At 45.3% G+C, this 17,910-nt stretch overlaps 2 protein-coding genes across 3 annotated transcripts; one reads left to right on the forward strand and one right to left on the reverse strand.

Annotated features, from left to right (window-relative positions):
* Nucleotides 1–1,113: 1,113 nt before the first annotated feature.
* polr2b (RNA polymerase II subunit B) lies at nt 1,114–13,240 on the forward strand. The gene is made up of 25 exons (XM_023277858.2): nt 1,114–1,239; nt 1,889–1,961; nt 2,549–2,699; nt 2,795–2,907; nt 2,985–3,204; nt 3,928–4,086; nt 4,225–4,389; nt 4,505–4,701; nt 4,793–4,912; nt 5,394–5,580; nt 6,163–6,306; nt 6,416–6,555; nt 6,655–6,766; nt 7,393–7,547; nt 7,739–7,937; nt 8,052–8,220; nt 8,345–8,441; nt 8,522–8,616; nt 8,724–8,974; nt 9,060–9,149; nt 10,077–10,184; nt 10,356–10,469; nt 12,240–12,400; nt 12,494–12,689; nt 13,027–13,240. The coding sequence occupies exons 1-25, from the start codon at nt 1,221–1,223 to the stop codon at nt 13,114–13,116; spliced, it is 3,525 nt and encodes a 1,174-aa protein (XP_023133626.1). The 5' UTR covers nt 1,114–1,220; the 3' UTR covers nt 13,117–13,240.
* Nucleotides 13,241–13,514: 274 nt separating this feature from the next.
* Nucleotides 13,515–17,401, reverse strand: igfbp7 (insulin-like growth factor binding protein 7). 2 transcript variants are annotated; one of them, XM_023277861.3, is made up of 5 exons: nt 16,858–17,401; nt 16,460–16,569; nt 14,332–14,439; nt 14,116–14,242; nt 13,515–14,029 (listed from the first exon to the last, which is right to left on the reverse strand). In XM_023277861.3, the coding sequence occupies exons 1-5, from the start codon at nt 17,384–17,386 to the stop codon at nt 14,007–14,009; spliced, it is 897 nt and encodes a 298-aa protein (XP_023133629.2). In that variant the 5' UTR covers nt 17,387–17,401; the 3' UTR covers nt 13,515–14,006. The 2 variants fall into 2 exon arrangements, with proteins under 2 accessions (XP_023133629.2, XP_054872698.1); XM_055016723.1 differs by having other exon boundaries at nt 14,116–14,263.
* Between the last annotated feature and the right edge of the window lie 509 nt (nt 17,402–17,910).

The following is a 17,910-nucleotide window of genomic DNA, read 5'->3' on the forward strand; positions in this document are numbered from 1 at the left end:
TGTTGCTGTAACAATGGTGAAGAAAATGCAATTAACAATAGAAGAAAGACAGACCATCAGAACACTTGAACATGTAGGTCTTCATGCAGAGAGGAAGAAGGTCCAGGTGTCATACAGGACAGTGGTGCCCATTCTTCTAATAACTCCAGATCTGGTGCAGGCCAAAGGACTTAGACACTGTTGGACTTTTAGACCAGCACTGATTAACACTGTTCTAATTGAAATGAGGAAAGAATATCTAAGCTCAGGAAGCTTGTTCTGAGCTACTGATCTTAGCTGCCAGGTTACAAGTCCCGAACACCTGCTGATCATTTGTTGGGAAAGCACTGGGAATGTCAGGGAAGGAGAGGAAAAGTAAGGTGGGGAGCCAAGTACAGTCCATGAAGACAGACAGTGGGAATATAAAGGTCTGTGGATGGGCCTGGAAGGGTTCTGGTTACTTGTTCCACTAAAATGCAGAATTCAAACATATTTACACTGATGGATCCAAGAATCTACATAAAGGGAAAGCTGCAACAGGAATAAATGTCTGCGTTGGTAAATCATGCTCCTATGTTGGGTGGAACACTGTGATGCTCTCATGAAAAAGCTGATAAGACCTCAGGTGATAGAAACTCTCACACAGAGAGGAGCCAGAAATTCTTCACAGATCTGTCACTGAAATCAATGAATCAATCTATAACTGAGTGAGTTCTGAAATATGTATTTGCATACATTTTTATTAAAAGTAAAATGACTAATGTTTTTTATGTTCATTGTGATCATGTATTTACAAATTCCATAGTTATGTATTATGGAAACAATCAGTTATTAATAAAAAATGACTGGGTATCACTAAAATGTCAACTAAATAACTGTCTGAATTTAATAACAACCACCTTCTAATTAGCTAAATAATAATAAAATGAGCTGATTCAGAAATAGTTTTGATTGTGTTCTTTTTATTAAGTTGAGATAATCGTGACAGATATTTCTTTTTTGGCAATATATCAAGTTTTATATGGAAAATAACACATTAAATCACTGTTTAGATGTTCAGAACTGTGTCAGTTCTGCCTCTGGCCTCTGGGTGGCAGCAACGCACCGCTGCTGCGTCATCAGTCTGACTCTGATGCACATTTCTGAAGAAGAAGAAGACGCAGGAAGTGACATTCATTTTCCGCGGCGCGACGTCGCTGGAATTTATTTAGTCTAATATATATATATTGGGGAGATTAAACATGTACGACCAGGACGAAGGTGAGCTGCTGCGTCTCCTTTATATATTCTGTCAGTCTGTTAGTGAGTGGAGCACCGAGCTAACAGCGGTAGCCTGAAAACAGCGACTAGCCCTGAATTAGCTTCATCTGAAATACAAGCTCAAGTTAGCGTCATCTAAAATACAAGCTAACGTTAGCTTCATCTGAAATACAAGTTAACGTTAGCTTCATCTACCACTAAACCTGAAAGTAGCTTCAGCTCACAGACAAGCTAGAGGTGGATATATTTAAAAACATTACCTAAAACTAACTTAATCTGAAACACAACCTGCCGTTAGTTTCCTCTAACCCACATGCTAGTGGGGCTAATGTTAACAACAGCTAATGCTAACGTCGCGGAGCATGGTTCCAGCAACAGGCTAATCAGAGTATTACTCTGTATGTATTACTGTATTGTAGTAATATCAGCAACGTGTACTACAAACATAAGTGCTTTTATATTAGTAGGGAAACAGGCGGAAATTGTTGATTTTCCAGCTCAGAGTTCAAAACTAAAATACGGTGTAAACTAAGAATCTCAGCAGATATAGTTCAGATCTGTTGTGTAGGACTAGATGTTGACATTACAGCAGTAATGTTATCTAGCTATAACCTGTAGTGTATTGATCACTGCTGTCTCTGTCTGTCAGATAATCAGTATGATGAGGACGAGGATGAAATCACTCCAGATCTGTGGCAGGAAGCCTGCTGGATCGTCATCAGGTAAACTCAACTGGCTGTCACCTGAGTGAGGTCGATGTATTATATATTGATCTATTGGTCATCATCAATACCGAGACATCAGTGTGTCACTTTTTGAACTGTTTTAACAGAGTATCACACAAACTGATCGAACATCCTTCAGATCTTTTATGTTGGTGTCACAGCTTCATATAAAAGTAACCCAACCCTGAGACTGTTGAACCTCTCTCTCTCAGCTCTTATTTTGACGAGCCTCTCTCTCAGCCCTTATTTTGACGAGCCTTTCTCAGCTCTTATTTTGATGAGCCTCTCTCTCTCAGCTCTTATTTTGATGAGCCTCTCTCTCAGCTCTAATTTTGACGAGCCTCTCTCTCTCAGCTCTTATTTTGACGAGCCTCTTTCTCTCTCTCGGCTCTTATTTTGACGAGCCTCTCTCTCTCAGCTCTTATTTTGACGAGCCTCTCTCTCAGCTCTTATTTTGACGAACCTCTCTCTCTCAGCTCTTATTTTGACGAATCTCTCTCTCAGCTCTTATTTTGACGTGCCTCTCTCTCTCTCTCTCTCTCTCTCTCAGCTCTTATTTTGACGTGCCTCTCTCTCTCTCTCAGCTCTTATTTTGACGAGAAGGGTCTGGTGCGGCAGCAGCTGGATTCGTTCGATGAGTTCATCCAGATGTCGGTCCAGAGGATTGTGGAGGACGCTCCGCCCATCGACCTGCAGGCTGAAGCTCAGCACACATCTGGGGAGGTGGAGGAACCGGTGAGCTTCAGATCAGAGACCGGGACACAGTCTGGGTGTTTAGAGGGTCGATTCTGGTTTTCTGAGTCGACTGATTTCACTGTTTCCTGTTTCAGCCTCGATACCTGCTGAAGTTTGAGCAGATCTACCTCTCCAAGCCCACTCACTGGGAGAGAGACGGAGCTCCGTCTCCAATGATGCCCAATGAAGCTCGACTACGAAACCTCACGTAGGTCCCACCTGGTCCCATCTGCTCTCACCTGCTGTCACCCGGTCTCTCCTGATCTCACCTGTGTCCTCCTCCAGGTATTCGGCCCCCCTGTACGTTGACATCACTAAGACCATCATAAAGGAGGGGGAGGACCAGCTGCAGACTCAACACCAGAAGACCTTCATCGGTAAAATTCCCATCATGCTTCGCTCCACCTACTGCCTGCTGAGCGGCCTAACGGACAGAGACCTGTGTGAGCTGAACGAGTGTCCACTGGATCCTGGAGGTTATTTCATCATCAACGGCTCCGAGAAGGTACGCTGTGACATCATCATGCCCCATGCCATGTCATGACGCCCCGTGCGACATCGAGAAGGGTTTGTCTACAGAGGCTGCACTTTAAGGGCCACATTCACACAAAGTACTACTTCATGTACTACCTAAGATTTTAAAGGCTTAATTCACCCAAATAGCAAATATTCCAATATCATGACTGGGCTGCCGAGACTTATGATAGCACAATGAAATTTATTTGCCTTTACTCGTTGTGTTTTGAGCCATGCTTTTATTCTGAAGGAGGTGTGCACCGACACACGGAAGTGAAATATTCTGTGAGTGCCGGGAAATTGTTGGTTATCGTTAGATCTCAAATATCACAATCTGAAAGGTTGGAAGAGGCGAAACACACAGATAACTCTGGAGGCAGATATATATTTATATTTTATACAATAACATGAAATAAAAATAAAAGTTAAATACACAAACACACAAAGGTAAATTAGCTCTATGACTCTGACCTGCATAAATATAAATGTTTGTAAGTTAAATGAAACGTTAGAAAACAAACAGCTCTCTCTGTGCATCCTCCGACTCTGCAGACACAAACTACTGGTGACATCAGCCAGCATCTTCACACACTAATGTCTCCTCATGTCCAAGTTTTCCTCTAAGCTAAGCAAAGCTAAGGATGCGGCTTTATGTTCAGAGTGTTAGAGGCAGGATGAGCAGCTCCATCAGCCGGTGTGTTGGTGGTTTCAGGTGCTGATTGCTCAGGAGAAGATGGCCACCAACACCGTGTACGTCTTTGCCAAGAAGGACTCAAAGTACGCCTACACAGCCGAGTGCCGGTCCTGTCTGGAGAACTCATCTCGTCCCACCAGCACCATCTGGGTCAGCATGATGGCCAGAGGAGGACAGGTGAGTCCTGGTTTCACCTGAATACAGCACCGTACGCTCACATCCTCCCCGTCATGGTTCCACAGAGAGAAGTTGTGATTGAGCTCATTAACGTTCTGATCAGAGCGACAGATTGATTATCGATCGGTTGTCTCTCAGGGAGTGAAGAAGAGCGCCATCGGTCAAAGGATCGTCTCTACGCTGCCCTACATCAGACAGGAGGTTCCCATCATCATCGTGTTCCGAGCTCTGGGCTTCGTGTCCGACAGAGACATTCTGGAGCACATCATCTACGACTTTGACGACCCTGAGATGATGGAGATGGTCAGTGTGATCGGCAGTTATTGATCGGTTCATCGTGAGCAGGTCTGACACTGATGGAAGACCCACGGGCAGCCTTAGCGCCACCCACTGAGCTGTGATGTCACTGTGTTCCCAGGTGAAGCCGTCTCTGGATGAAGCGTTTGTGATCCAGGAGCAGAACGTGGCGCTGAACTTCATCGGTTCCAGAGGAGCCAAACCTGGAGTGACGAAGGAGCGACGAATCAAATACGCCAAAGAAGTTCTGCAGAAAGAGATGCTGCCCCATGTGGGAGTCAGCGACTTCTGTGAGACCAAGAAGGCTTACTTCTTAGGGTGAGACACACCTGAGACACACCTGACCAGGATGTGTCAGGTTTCATGGACTTGTGTGCTGTGAAACCACCGTGTGTTGCTGTGCTTTCAGGTACATGGTCCACAGGTTGCTGCTCGCTGCTCTGGGACGCCGAGAGCTGGACGACAGAGATCACTACGGCAACAAGAGGCTGGACCTCGCTGGGCCGCTATTGGCCTTCCTGTTCAGGGGGTGGGGCTTTTCAACTCATGTCACCTCTGACCTTTGACCTCAGCCACAGCTTCAGAATAGAGACACTCAGATATACACACTCAGATATACACACACATTCACACACACAAATATATAAACACACACGTAAACACATTTACCTTTCTATCCACACACACTGAATGGATTGTGCTGTTTAACCCTCCTGTTGTCTTCATTTACGGGCACCAAAAAATATTGTTTACTTGTCTGAAAAAATACCAAAATTCAGGAAGAAAATTCCAATAAATCCTTAAAAGTTTTATTTTAAAACATCCCCCAAATTTGGCAAGAAAATTCTTGTAAATATTTTCAAAAAATTGGTAAAAATCTTCCCAAAAAAATCCTAAAAATTTCTAAAATGATTACATATATATCAGTAAAACAAAAAAAGAAGTCTTGTCATGTTCAAATGTTCTCACTGGATCTAGATAATAAAGCTGCTTCTGTTCTGTGTGTTCAGCATGTTTAAGAACCTGCTGAAGGAGATCAGGATTTATGCTCAGAAGTTCATTGACAGAGGAAAAGACTTCAACCTGGAGCTCGCTATCAAAACTCGAATCATCTCAGACGGACTTAAATACTCACTGGCTACTGGAAACTGGGGCGACGTCAAGAAAGCTCACCAGGCCCGAGCCGGAGTGTCTCAGGTGAGAACGCCTGTAGGAGGTGGTCTGTTGAGGTATGACTGGATGGTAGCAGATCAGCTTCCCTCTATCTGAGTTATAAATGCAGAGAAGAGGAGGTAATAAAGTGGGTTTCTGCTGCTGTACTTTATCAGGCACTGTGATGCCCTTTATCCTGTTTTTACTTGACTTTATTCTGTCTTGCTGCTGACTAAGCGGCTGTTGGCACTGAGCTCTAACTGACTACAGGAATGACCAGGATTGCTGCTAATGTCCCTCTCTATCTTATGTTTCATGTGATATTTATTGTTTTCATTTAATTTTATTATTTTATGGTTTTTATTGTGTTTTTACTGTTGTATTTGGTGTTTACCTTTTAAAAACAAAACAAAAAACCTTTCTTTGAATTATTTTTTTGTGGTTTGCTTAATGTGAACGCTTGTGTAGCTGCTGCAGAACAAATCACCCTTCAAGGGACAAATACTAAAGCAGAGCTGAGAACGTGTCCAGACAGATCTCATCACACATGATCCCAGTGTGTTTCTGATACACTGATCTGGATTTCCTCAGATCATCTAAACTTCGTCCTGGTTTTAATGCCTGCAGGTGTTGAATCGTCTGACCTTTGCATCCACTCTGTCTCATCTTCGCCGAGTCAACTCTCCCATCGGCAGAGACGGAAAACTGGCCAAACCCCGACAGCTGCACAACACGCTGTGGGGAATGGTGTGTCCTGCTGAGACACCTGAGGTACCAAATACAGCATCTGAAATATGGATGGTTTAATCGATGGACTACACTGAGCCTGTTCGTTGACGCTGTCAGCCACGTTGAAGATGTTTGATTTCCACTGTTGCAGGGTCATGCTGTGGGTCTGGTGAAGAACCTGGCCCTCATGGCCTACATCTCTGTGGGTTCACAGCCGTCTCCCATCCTGGAGTTTCTGGAGGAGTGGAGTATGGAGAACCTGGAGGAGATTTCACCAGCTGCCATCGCTGAGTCAGTTTGATTCCATAGTTTGCAGGTGTGAGTCTGATCAGGTGTTCATACGTCAGAGGGCAAAAGTGCAATGTGTGTGTTGTGTTTTGAATGTTTCAGTGCCACTAAAATCTTTGTGAACGGCTGCTGGGTCGGAATCCACAAAGATCCAGAGCAGCTGATGAACACACTGAGGAAACTCCGCAGACAGATGGACATCATCGTGTCTGAGGTAACCGCCCCCCTCACCACCACCACACCTACACCAACAGGAAATCTTTAAAGACACAAGAAGCTCAGACAGGAAACAATGAGCTGACAGGAAGCAGCGTCACACCACTAGTTTCTATCTCTACATGCCTTTGGTGACAGGTTCCTGTCCTCCCTCTCCATGTCTCTGTGGAGATGTCCTGTCATGGTCTGTCTCCACAGCTGAGTCAGAGCTGTAGAATGGTCTGCTGCTCCTCGGTGTTCCTGCTCTAGGGACTAAGCAGTAGAGCTGGGTAAAACTAAGCCCATCAGCAGAGAAACAGGAGAACTGTTTAAGTGAAACATTTGTAGGCAGGAAGCACAAGAACCGTCAGTAATATTCATAATTCACTGAAAAAACTGTCTGACTTCCCTTCATCAGAACTTTGTGTTTTCAGCATGTAGCTCACTGCTTAGAGGCTGTTGATGGTTCAGGTAGAGAAGGAGATTTTAAAAAACTGTAACACAGACAGAAATGTCATGTTTGTACCTGAAGTCTACACCTGCTGATTCAGACCAGCTGGCAGGAAGAAACACAGACGGTCTCCAGCTGTCCCTGGAACAGAATCACACCTTCATTTAAATCTCTTCTTCTTCTGGTTCATTCAGGTGTCCATGATCAGAGACATTCGAGAACGTGAGATCAGAATTTACACTGACGCTGGACGAATCTGTCGACCGCTGCTGATCGTAGAGAAACAGAAACTGCTGCTGAAGAGACGCCACATCGACCAGCTGAAGGAGAGAGAGTACAACAACTACAGGTAGGAAGTCCGACAGGTACAGGTGAGGTAGTCCAGCAGGTACAGGTGAGGTAGTCCAGCAGGTACAGGTGAGGTAGTCCAGCAGGTACAGGTGAGACCGAGTCGTACAGTTCAGGGAAGGTTCAGGTGTTTTCAGTCCTGCTCCCTTCAGACTTTGCGGTTCTCCTGAAGTTGCTTCATGTGCTGGTCAGCTGGCAGGACCTGGTGGCCAGCGGCGTGGTGGAGTACATCGACACCTTGGAGGAGGAGACCGTCATGCTCGCCATGACCCCCGATGACCTCCAGGAAAAGGGCGTGGCTTACTGCTCCACCTACACCCACTGTGAGATCCATCCATCCATGATCCTAGGAGTCTGTGCTTCCATCATTCCTTTTCCTGACCACAACCAGGTACAGACGTTCCTCCTCCAGTCTCAGCAGCTCAGTGTTTGAATCCTTAGATAATGAAATGTAATGAAAGCATCCTCACCTGTGTCCTCACCTGTACGTGTTTTTATCGTTCAGTCTCCTAGGAACACCTATCAGTCGGCTATGGGCAAACAGGCCATGGGCGTCTACATCACCAACTTCCATGTACGGATGGACACGCTAGCTCATGTGTTGTACTACCCTCAGAAACCGCTGGTCACCACCCGATCCATGGAGTACCTGCGCTTCAGAGAGCTACCTGCAGGTAACACACACCTGTACAGTTGAACTCACCTGTCCAGGTGAAGTGAGAGGTGGTTGCCTCTTTGCCCTGCTCGCTGGCTGTCAGGTAGCACTCTGTGTTCTGAAGCTTTAGTCTTTTTCTGCAGGCATTAACTCCATCGTGGCGATTGCCTCGTACACGGGCTACAACCAGGAGGACTCTGTGATCATGAACAGGTCGGCTGTGGACCGAGGCTTCTTCAGGTGAGCTAATTACACCTGTAGCAGTGATTGGTTTACCTGCATGTGTGAATCTCTGTTTAAAGGTGTGTTTTTCCCTGCAGGTCTGTTTTCTATCGATCCTACAAAGAGCAGGAGTCTAAGAAAGGCTTTGATCAGGAGGAGATCTTTGAGAAGCCGACTCGTGAAACCTGTCAGGGTGAGAACTTCTACTTCAGAAATGCTTTGAACGAGGAAGTCTCAGCTGACTTCTCTCCAGGCAGGTGCAGCTACCACGTGTTTAAAGGACGTTCAAACTGTCTCCAGGTATGAGACACGCCATTTATGACAAGCTGGACGATGACGGGCTCATCGCGCCCGGCGTTCGTGTGTCTGGGGAGGACGTGATCATCGGGAAGACGGTCACGCTGCCGGAGAATGACGACGAGCTGGACAGCACCAACCGACGCTACACCAAGAGAGACTGCAGCACCTTCCTGAGAACCAGCGAGACCGGCATCGTGGACCAGGTCATGGTGACCCTCAACCAGGAGGGATACAAGTTCTGCAAGATCAGGGTGAGGAGACAACACCTGAGACACCAGACCAGGTGATCCCGGGGACATGGAGTCTGTTCTCATTCCTGCTTCTGTGTTTCTGCAGGTTCGATCAGTCCGGATTCCTCAGATCGGAGACAAGTTCGCCAGCAGACACGGACAGAAAGGAACCTGTGGGATCCAGTACCGGCAAGAGGTAGACAGGAAGTCAGCAGGTAGACAGGAAGTAAACGGGTAGACAGTAAGTCAGCAGGTATACAGAAGGTAAACAGGTAGGAAGTCAGCAGGTAGGCAGGAAGTAGACAAGAAGTCAGCAGATAGACAGGAAGTAGACAGGAAGTAAACAGGTAGACAGGAAGTCAGCAGATAGACAGGTGGGCAGGGAAACAGGAAGTCAACAGGTGGTCAGTGTAAATCTGTAGCCATGGCGACAGGTGAAGCTCTCTGCCTGCAGCTCAGACGCATCAGATGAACTCTGTTTGCTGTGAAATGTTCTGTAGTCCATCAACGTTCTGAAGGAACATTAGCATGATGACATGCTAACTGTTAACATGCTAACTGATAGCATGCTAACTGTTAACGTGCTAACTGTTAACGTGCTGACTGATAACATGCTGACTGATAACATGCTGAGTGATAACATGATGATTAACATGCTAACTGATAGCGTGCTAGCTGATAGCATGCTAACTGTTAACGTGCTAACTGATACATGCTGACTGTTAACATGCTAACTGTTAACATGCTGACTGATAGCATGCTGACTGATAACATGCTGAGTGATAACATGATGATTAACATGCTAACTGATAGCGTGCTAGCTGATAGCATGCTAACTGTTAACGTGCTAACTGATACATGCTGACTGTTAACATGCTGACTGATAGCATGCTGACTGATAACATGGTAACTGTTAACATGCTGAGTGATAACATGATGATTAACATGCTAACTGATAGCGTGCTAGCTGATAGCATGCTAACAGTTAACATGCTCACTGATTACATGCTGACTGATAACATACTAACTGATTGCATGCTAGCTGATTGTAAGGATGATCAGACTCTTTCAAACTGAAGTTTAACTGTGACGTGTTCGTGATTTGTGTGCTTTTATTTTGAAGGACATGCCTTTCACCTGTGAAGGAATCACACCTGACATCATCATCAACCCTCATGCCATCCCCTCCAGGATGACAGTCGGCCATCTGATCGAGTGTCTGCAGGGGAAGGTGAGCAACCACCAGCATCTTCTGGACATCATCTAGGAATGTCGCCTGTTCAGTCCTGATGGTGGACGATGGATCGTCTTCCTGTTGTCTGTCCTGCTGTCTGTCCTGCCGTTTGTCCTGCTGTCTTCCTGTCCACTCACTGGTTTTTACTCGTTCGTTTGTCTTCTTCAGGTTTCTGCAAACAAAGGTGAGATCGGCGACGCCACGCCGTTTAACGATGCCGTCAACGTGCAGAAAGTGTCCAACCTGCTGTCGGAGTACGGATATCACCTGAGAGGAAATGAGGTCAGAGTGAGGTCACACTGTCGCCTGATGATGTCATAGACATTCAACAGTTAGCCCAGATTTCAGACTCTTAGTTGTCTCCGCTTCTCTACCTGTTAATGTGTCCTGTTGCATTGTGGGAACGTTTCGGGGCGTCTTGGAGCAGAATTCTTAAAGTTTAGATGCTGAAATATCCGGACTAGGGTTGTCACGATTTCAATTTTTTGAGCCACGATTATTGTGGAAGGAAATATTGCGATTTTACGATTATTCACGATTATCGACATTATGAAAGAAAAAAACCCAGTGTTTGTATTTAAATAAACTCTTTAATAATACTTAAACTTTTAAACATTTACTGTTCTTATAAAATAAAATAAATTGTTCCAACATGTCTTTGTAGTAAATAAAAGTGCAAATTGCATTACAAAACAGTCACTAACTTGAGGAACTTAAAGGCTTCTTTAGCTGCCATCATTAAAACAAAATAAAATTATAAGATTGGCATTAAAAACTGTGCTGTTTTCTCTATAATATTAATAATAATTAGGGATGTGCCGATCAGGTTTTTTGCTGCTGATCACCGATACCGATCATCCTTGAATGCCAATTACCGATACTGATCACATGGATTGGATTTAAATGCTCTATTTATATATGAGTGCTGCTGCTTACATGATGTAGGAAAAAAATGAGCAAATACTGCCTTAATTTAGACAAAAATATGCTTACAAAAACTGGCAGGCACATTACAGCAACTATTCAGTCTTGTAAATGATGTCTAATTACTACTTATTTATGTTCAATATGTATTTATTGGTTCTAGTGAAGTGCCTCTTTGAGACTTTTATATATTATGGAATGTTGCAATTTAATGTATGGTTGATAACGTAGTGTTTACTTTGTAAATCAAACAAAACAAAAAGACATAAAAAGAATACATTTAAAGATTCTAAAAACACTTCATTTTAAGCTTTAAATAATCCTCCACAATTTTAGACAATATAACTACAGGAAAAAGGATAAATGGGAGTCTTATTTATTTTTACTAAAACGTTTATATAAACAATTCACCACTAATTTTACAACAATTAATCAAAACACCCGGATCATTTCCCAGGGAAAACTCTGGAGTCTGACAGGAGGTCCAGGCAGACAGACAGCCTCCCTGTCCTGGAGGTTACTGTCTCCTCCACTACCACTGTCAGCGGGCAGCGGGGCTTCCCGGACCACACTCCCTGCTGAGGGGACCGGGCCGACAGCATCTTCGGAGGAGGGCACGGGCTTCCGGAGCCAAAACAACCGGCGGGTCGGGAGCTCCGGTTCCCTCCTGCGCTCCCATTCCCCACCCGCCGCGGCCCGCCGCCTTCCCCTCGCCTGCGGACGCAGGAAAGCAGCTTGGCTGCGACGGGCGGGGAACGGGAGCGCAGGAGGGAACCGGAGCTCCCGACCCGCCGGTTGTTTTGGCTCCGGGAGGAAACTCGGGGCGCGGGGGGTCCTCGGGGCGGCCCGGCCGCCGGACCGCTGACTTCGGAACCGACAGTTACCGCGCGTGCGGCGGACAGTCCCATCTTGGCAACCTCATTGCGCACAGCGGCCACAATATTAGGGACACTTCGAGTAAAGAATCTGTCATAACTGATCATATAATTCTCTCTGTGTGTGTGTGCATGTGTGCGTGCGTGCGTGCGTGCGTGCGTGCGTGCGTGCGTGCGTGCGTCCGTCCGTCCGTCCATCAGGGTCCTGATGGTTCTGTTGTCACATGACTGCTGCTTATTGATCTGTGATCAGGTTCTGTATAACGGCTTCACTGGGAGGAAGCTCACGTCTCAGATCTTCGTTGGTCCCACCTACTACCAGCGTCTCAAGCACATGGTGGACGACAAGATCCACTCCAGGGCCCGGGGCCCCGTCCAGATCCTCAACAGGCAGCCCATGGAGGGGCGATCACGGTGACTCACCTTTTCCCCTGTCTGACTCACCTGTCCCCCTGTCTGACTCACCTGTCCCCCTGTCTGACTCACCTGTCCCCCGTGTGTCCTCAGTGATGGCGGTCTGCGTTTTGGGGAGATGGAGCGTGACTGTCAGATTGCTCACGGAGCGGCTCAGTTCCTCAGAGAGCGTCTGTTTGAGGCGTCTGACCCGTACCAGGTTCATGTATGTAACCTGTGTGGACTGATGGCCATCGCCAACACACGGACGCACACGTATGAGTGTCGAGGCTGCCGCAACAAGACGCAGGTAAACGTGAGCGCTAGCTAGTCACAACAAGACTGGTAAATATTAGTAAACAGTTTGTCTGTCTTGTTTTGTTTTTATGTTGTTGTTCATCTCTTTTTGTTATTTTTATTTGTTTATCTTTTTGTTTCTTTACCAGGTTTGTCCCTTTTTAACTTACTTATGTTTACTCTTTTTGTTTATCTCTTGCTGCCTCATTTATTGAACCTGTTTACCTTTTTTATATTGTGTTTATCTTGTTTTTTTGTTGTTATTTATCCCTTTTGTTTATCTTCTTTTAGTATTTTTTCTTTTTTGTTATCGTGTTTTTGATGTTTGTTTGTTGTTTATCCTCCCTCAGATCTCTCTGGTCCGCATGCCGTATGCCTGTAAGCTGCTTTTCCAGGAGCTGATGTCGATGAGCATCGCCCCTCGTATGATGACATCATAGAGCGGCTCCACCAATCGGGTGCCTTCCTGTGGATGTCAGCAGAAGTTTACTTTGATGTTTTTAGTTTCCAGTCATCTCGCAGTGTTTTTGTAAAACTAGAATAAATGTTTTGCTGATGGTATAAGTTTCTGACACCTCATTGGTTCACAAACATCACATGACAAGTGAATGTTTTTAATTAACTCTGTAACAAACAGAAAACACTTGGAAAAACTAATTACAACCAATCATGTGACTCGATGAAATGTAGAAACCCAGTCAGAGAAAATGTTCCAGAGTTATACGAGTAAACTCATAAAATATTACACCCTGTTAAAGTAAGAAACTCTGCTTCAGAATAAAAGACGAACAAGAAAACATCAATAAATTCAACAGAGAAATCACAGCTGGACACAAGCTTCCAGTGTTACAACAGTTTTATTCAGGTAAAAAATAATATTAGTTCATAAACTATAGATGCAAACCGATCAGTGAAGTTCGTTTTCATTTAGTTATGTTTTTAGGTCACAACTGAGACATTTTTAAAAAATGAAATGGATTAATTTGCAGAATAAACATCAATGAATAAACATTTACTGTTAGTCAGCGTTCAGATCTGAGACCTGAAGAGCATCCACCACCCTCACCGCTGTCACCATGACGACCAGCCTAACTGCTGTTCACCCACAGCTTAACGCCAGCAGAACACCCATAGTTTTTTATCTAATGCTCAGAAAAAAGATAATAAATGACAAAAAGGTAAAATATGAGAAGTTTAAAATGCAGAAAGAAATGCTGAAGCAAAAGCAGTTAAAATCCAGACATTTCACAAAATCTAACGTTCATCAAACTTTAGATTCTGACAAACTTCTCCGTCTGTGATGTCTGTCCTCTGATCCCTGATCAGCTGATCAAAGCTCATCATCCTTCGTCACTGAAAGGAAATGACATCATGAGGCAGTGTTTTTAAATAAAGTTTTGTCATCCAACAGTTCATAAAGTTTAATCTCCAGAGGTTACCTTTCTTGATGATGATGTCATCGATGGACTCCACCAGGTGAATGGCTCCGACGGCCGAAGCTTCACCTTTAGCGTTGGAGGCGTGACACTCATAGGATCCTTCCTCTTCTTTGGTCAGAGGGGAGATCTGAAATAAAACACATTCTGACTGGTCCAACAGTTGTGACATCACTTCCTATGTTCAGCAGTAAAGAACATTTTCCAGGTGAGACTCACCAGCACCCAGCCGGTCACCTCATGTTTCTCTGGTCCTCCTCTGGTCTGGATCGCCAGATTATCTCTGTCTCCTGGCAGCAGCTCCATCCTCCTCCTTCCTCCGAGGACCTGAAGGAAGACACCCAGGACCATCTTCATCATCATCATGACCAGCACCATCATCACCATCATCATTACCATCTTCATCATCATCTTCATCATCACCATCATCATTACTATCTTCATCATCATCATTACCATCATCGTCATCTTCATCATCACCATCATCATCACCATCATCTTCATCACCATCATCATCATTTTCATGATCAGCTCTGAAATTTATTCCATCATCATAGGCTGAATTCTTTGTTACTGGCTGCGTGATGTCTCCTCTGTAGCGCCACCTTCAGGTGAACCTCCAGATGATCCTCCAGATGATCCTCCAGGTGCCATCAGAGACTCAGCGACTTCGCAAGGACACATGAACTTGTAGAAACTAATCGTGCCGAATGCAGCAACATTTTTCTGCCTGTTTCTCCAACAGGCTGCAGCTTGTTGTTGTCTCTGGAAAAATCACTGTGGCCTTCAGCAAGCACAGTCTGAACCTGAAGAGAAAATCCTCCTGACAGACACACCTGAACACACCTGAGGCTACAGGTACCACACTGTATGAGCTCACTGCTCCTTTTGTGTTTCACTCTTTTAAGGCCCAGAAGCCAGAAAAATAAATCAGTCAGCAGCCGTCATTCACATCTGCCAAAACTATTTCCATGTGAAGAACAAATCAGAGTTCAGAGTAATAAACCCAGATTTAATGGATGAGTCGTTAGTCTACCAGCACACAGTGACTCAGCGCTCACACGGCTGTAGTAGATAAGATGTTTAGGGTGTGGGAGCTGCAGAGGTTGATCAAGATGATGGGATTTATTCACTTCTGTCTGCTAGTTATCAGGTTGGAAAGTTACAGCTTCAGGAGTCCAATGATTCGCGAACACACGAGGAACTGTAAATATCTGGAAACACTGATCTCTTCTCATCTGACGCTACGTTTGATCCGTACGCCTCAGAACCTTCCAGACATGGACCCACTGACCCTGTGACCGACCAGACGAACATTCACCCTTCAACATCTCTGGCGACATCCCTGAAGTTCTGCTGCAGAACTCTCCAATATCTTCATTTCCACTTTCACCACCATCATCCCAGTCACCAAGAACCCCAAACTCTGAGTGGACCGCAGACCTTCTCATTCACTGACCCAAGTCCATCAGGGCTGGAAACATCATCTATCAGAAAGTTGTAATCACATGTAGGATCCGCCAGCTGTTATTACACAGTGTAACATCCTACGGGAACCATCAGAGTTTAGTACAGGAACCATCAGAGTTTAGTACAGGAACCATCAGAGTTTAGTACAGAACCATCAGAGTTTAGTACAGGAACCATCAGAGTTTAGTACAGGAACCATCAGAGTTTAGTACAGGAACCATCAGAGTTTAGTACAGAACCATCAGAGTTTAGTACAGGAACCATCAGAGTTTAGTACAGAACCATCAGAGTTTAGTACAGGAACCATCAGAGTTTAGTACAGGAACCATCAGAGTTTAGTACAGGAACCATCAGAGTTTAGTACAGAACCATCAGAGTTTAGTACAGGAACCATCAGAGTTTAGTACAGAACCATCAGAGTTTAGTACAGGAACCATCAGAGTTTAGTACAGGAACCATCAGAGTTTAGTACAGGAACCATCAGAGTTTAGTACAGAACCATCAGAGTTTAGTACAGGAACCATCAGAGTTTAGTACAGAACCATCAGAGTTTAGTACAGGAACCATCAGAGTTTAGTACAGGAACCATCAGAGTTTAGTACAGGAACCATCAGAGTTTATTATGGAGCCATCAGAGTTTAGTACAGAACCATCAGAGTTTAGTACAGGAACCATCAGAGTTTAGTACAGAACCATCAGAGTTTAGTACAGGAACCATCAGAGTTTAGTACAGGAACCATCAGAGTTTATTATGGAACCATCAGAGTTTATTATGGAACCATCAGGGCTCATAGAATAGAAACGTTTCATCTCCACTTTTTAATCCCTCCCTGAGCTTTACCAAAAAAAATAAACGTTTTCAAACAGACGGACTCACTTTTTTCCAGGTGAGGACAGGTGTGGGTACTCCCACCGCCTCACAGCTCAGGTACACCTGAGAGCCGCTCACGTTGTACACCTCACCTGGAGGAGTGACGATGATAGGAGCTGCAGGCAAACAGAGAGACAGGTGAGACAGACAGACAGACAGACAGACAAGTGAGACAGACAGGTGAGACCAACAGACAGACAGACAGGGGAGAGTTAGAGGCTGCAGGTGGACTGGGTGGAACCAGGACTGGATCTTGTGCCCTCTTAGGAGTTTTGTCTGGGCTCAGTGAGTCCTGGTTCTGGAGGACCACCAGAGTCGACGGTCTGTCCATCAGCCAGGACTGATTCCTCTCTGGTTCTTCAACAGGTAAATGTGACCTTTAACCTCAGGTGTGTCAGTCTCACCTGTGGCGCAGCGGCCCTTGTTCTGGACGTTGATTGGTTCTTTTCCGTCTCTCTCGGCCTTCAGACTGGCGCTCTTCAGTGCGCAGCCGCTCTTGTAGGAGTTCCCGTCGGTCCCGCAGACCTCGTATCCACTCTTGCAGAGACAGATTCCCATCTTGTTCTTCTTGTCGTCTTTGCTTCGGACGCATTCTAGTCCGGAGCCGCAGCGGCGCGCTGCCGCGCGGCGGCCACCACACTGCTCTCCCTCCGCGGCGGCGCAGACGGAGCAGCAGCCGCAGGGGTCCGGTATGGAACCGGTGGCGCAGCCCTCCGCCGGGAGAGGAGCACACTGAGCCGGGTCACACGGTCCGCAGTCCGACCCGGCAGACAGCACCGGGAGGAGCAGCGGCAGCAGAGCCAGAAGGAAGCGGGAAGACTTCATGTTGGTCTGAAGGAAGTCTGGAACGGTCTGAGGTCTGAGGGACTGATGGGAGCAGTTTAAACCTGCTGACTCCGCCTCAGAGGAGATCTGATCCCAGAGCTGCTGCATGAATCACTGCAAATACTCCAAATCTAAAAACGTAAAGCTGCAGACACGGAGGAGAATCATTTCTGTTGGTTCTCAATTTGTTTAGGATTTAAGGTGTGAACTTTCTGAGCTCAGACTTTTAATCAAACTGCTGCAGCTTCCTTAATTAAACACCAACAAACTAAACATGATGGAAATGAACCAGCTGACTGCTGTTTTAGTGAGGAGGAGGATTTATTTCTGTTCAGCTGGTTAACATGAGCTCAGTTTTCTAACTTACTTTGTGTTTCTGTGGGGAAAGTCATCAACAGGAAGAATTCCAGTCTGAGGTCACGTGGATTTTTCCTGTTATTGTTGAAATTACGTTTAGCCCAGAGTGCCGGATGGAGGAACAGTGAATAAATGCTGCAGTCTGAAGAGAACGACTGAGTTTTAGCATTTAATGATCACTACTGGCCAAAAAGTTAACAAGAATTAAAAAGACGGAATTCAATTGAAGTAATTTCTTCAGAAAAAAAACATCTTGTTTATTTCTGAACTCACAA

This window comes from Amphiprion ocellaris, chromosome 13 (assembly GCF_022539595.1).
Source record: "Amphiprion ocellaris isolate individual 3 ecotype Okinawa chromosome 13, ASM2253959v1, whole genome shotgun sequence".
Classification (NCBI taxonomy): domain Eukaryota; kingdom Metazoa; phylum Chordata; class Actinopteri; family Pomacentridae; genus Amphiprion; species Amphiprion ocellaris.

Coding starts and splice junctions, on each gene's coding strand:
- polr2b (XM_023277858.2), top strand. Junction 7,548..7,738: donor AGAGAGTACAACAACTACAG/GTAGGAAGTCCG, acceptor TGTGCTGGTCAG/CTGGCAGGACCTGGTGGCCA. Junction 12,690..13,026: donor GCTGCCGCAACAAGACGCAG/GTAAACGTGAGC, acceptor ATCCTCCCTCAG/ATCTCTCTGGTCCGCATGCC.
- igfbp7 (XM_055016723.1), bottom strand. CDS start 17,386: ATGCAGCAGCTCTGGGATCAGATCTCCTCTGAGGCGGAGTCAGCAGGT. Junction 16,570..16,857: donor CAAGGGCCGCTGCGCCACAG/GTGAGACTGACA, acceptor GTTTGCCTGCAG/CTCCTATCATCGTCACTCCT. Junction 14,264..14,331: donor AGGTGACCGGCTGGGTGCTG/GTGAGTCTCACC, acceptor CTGTTGGACCAG/TCAGAATGTGTTTTATTTCA.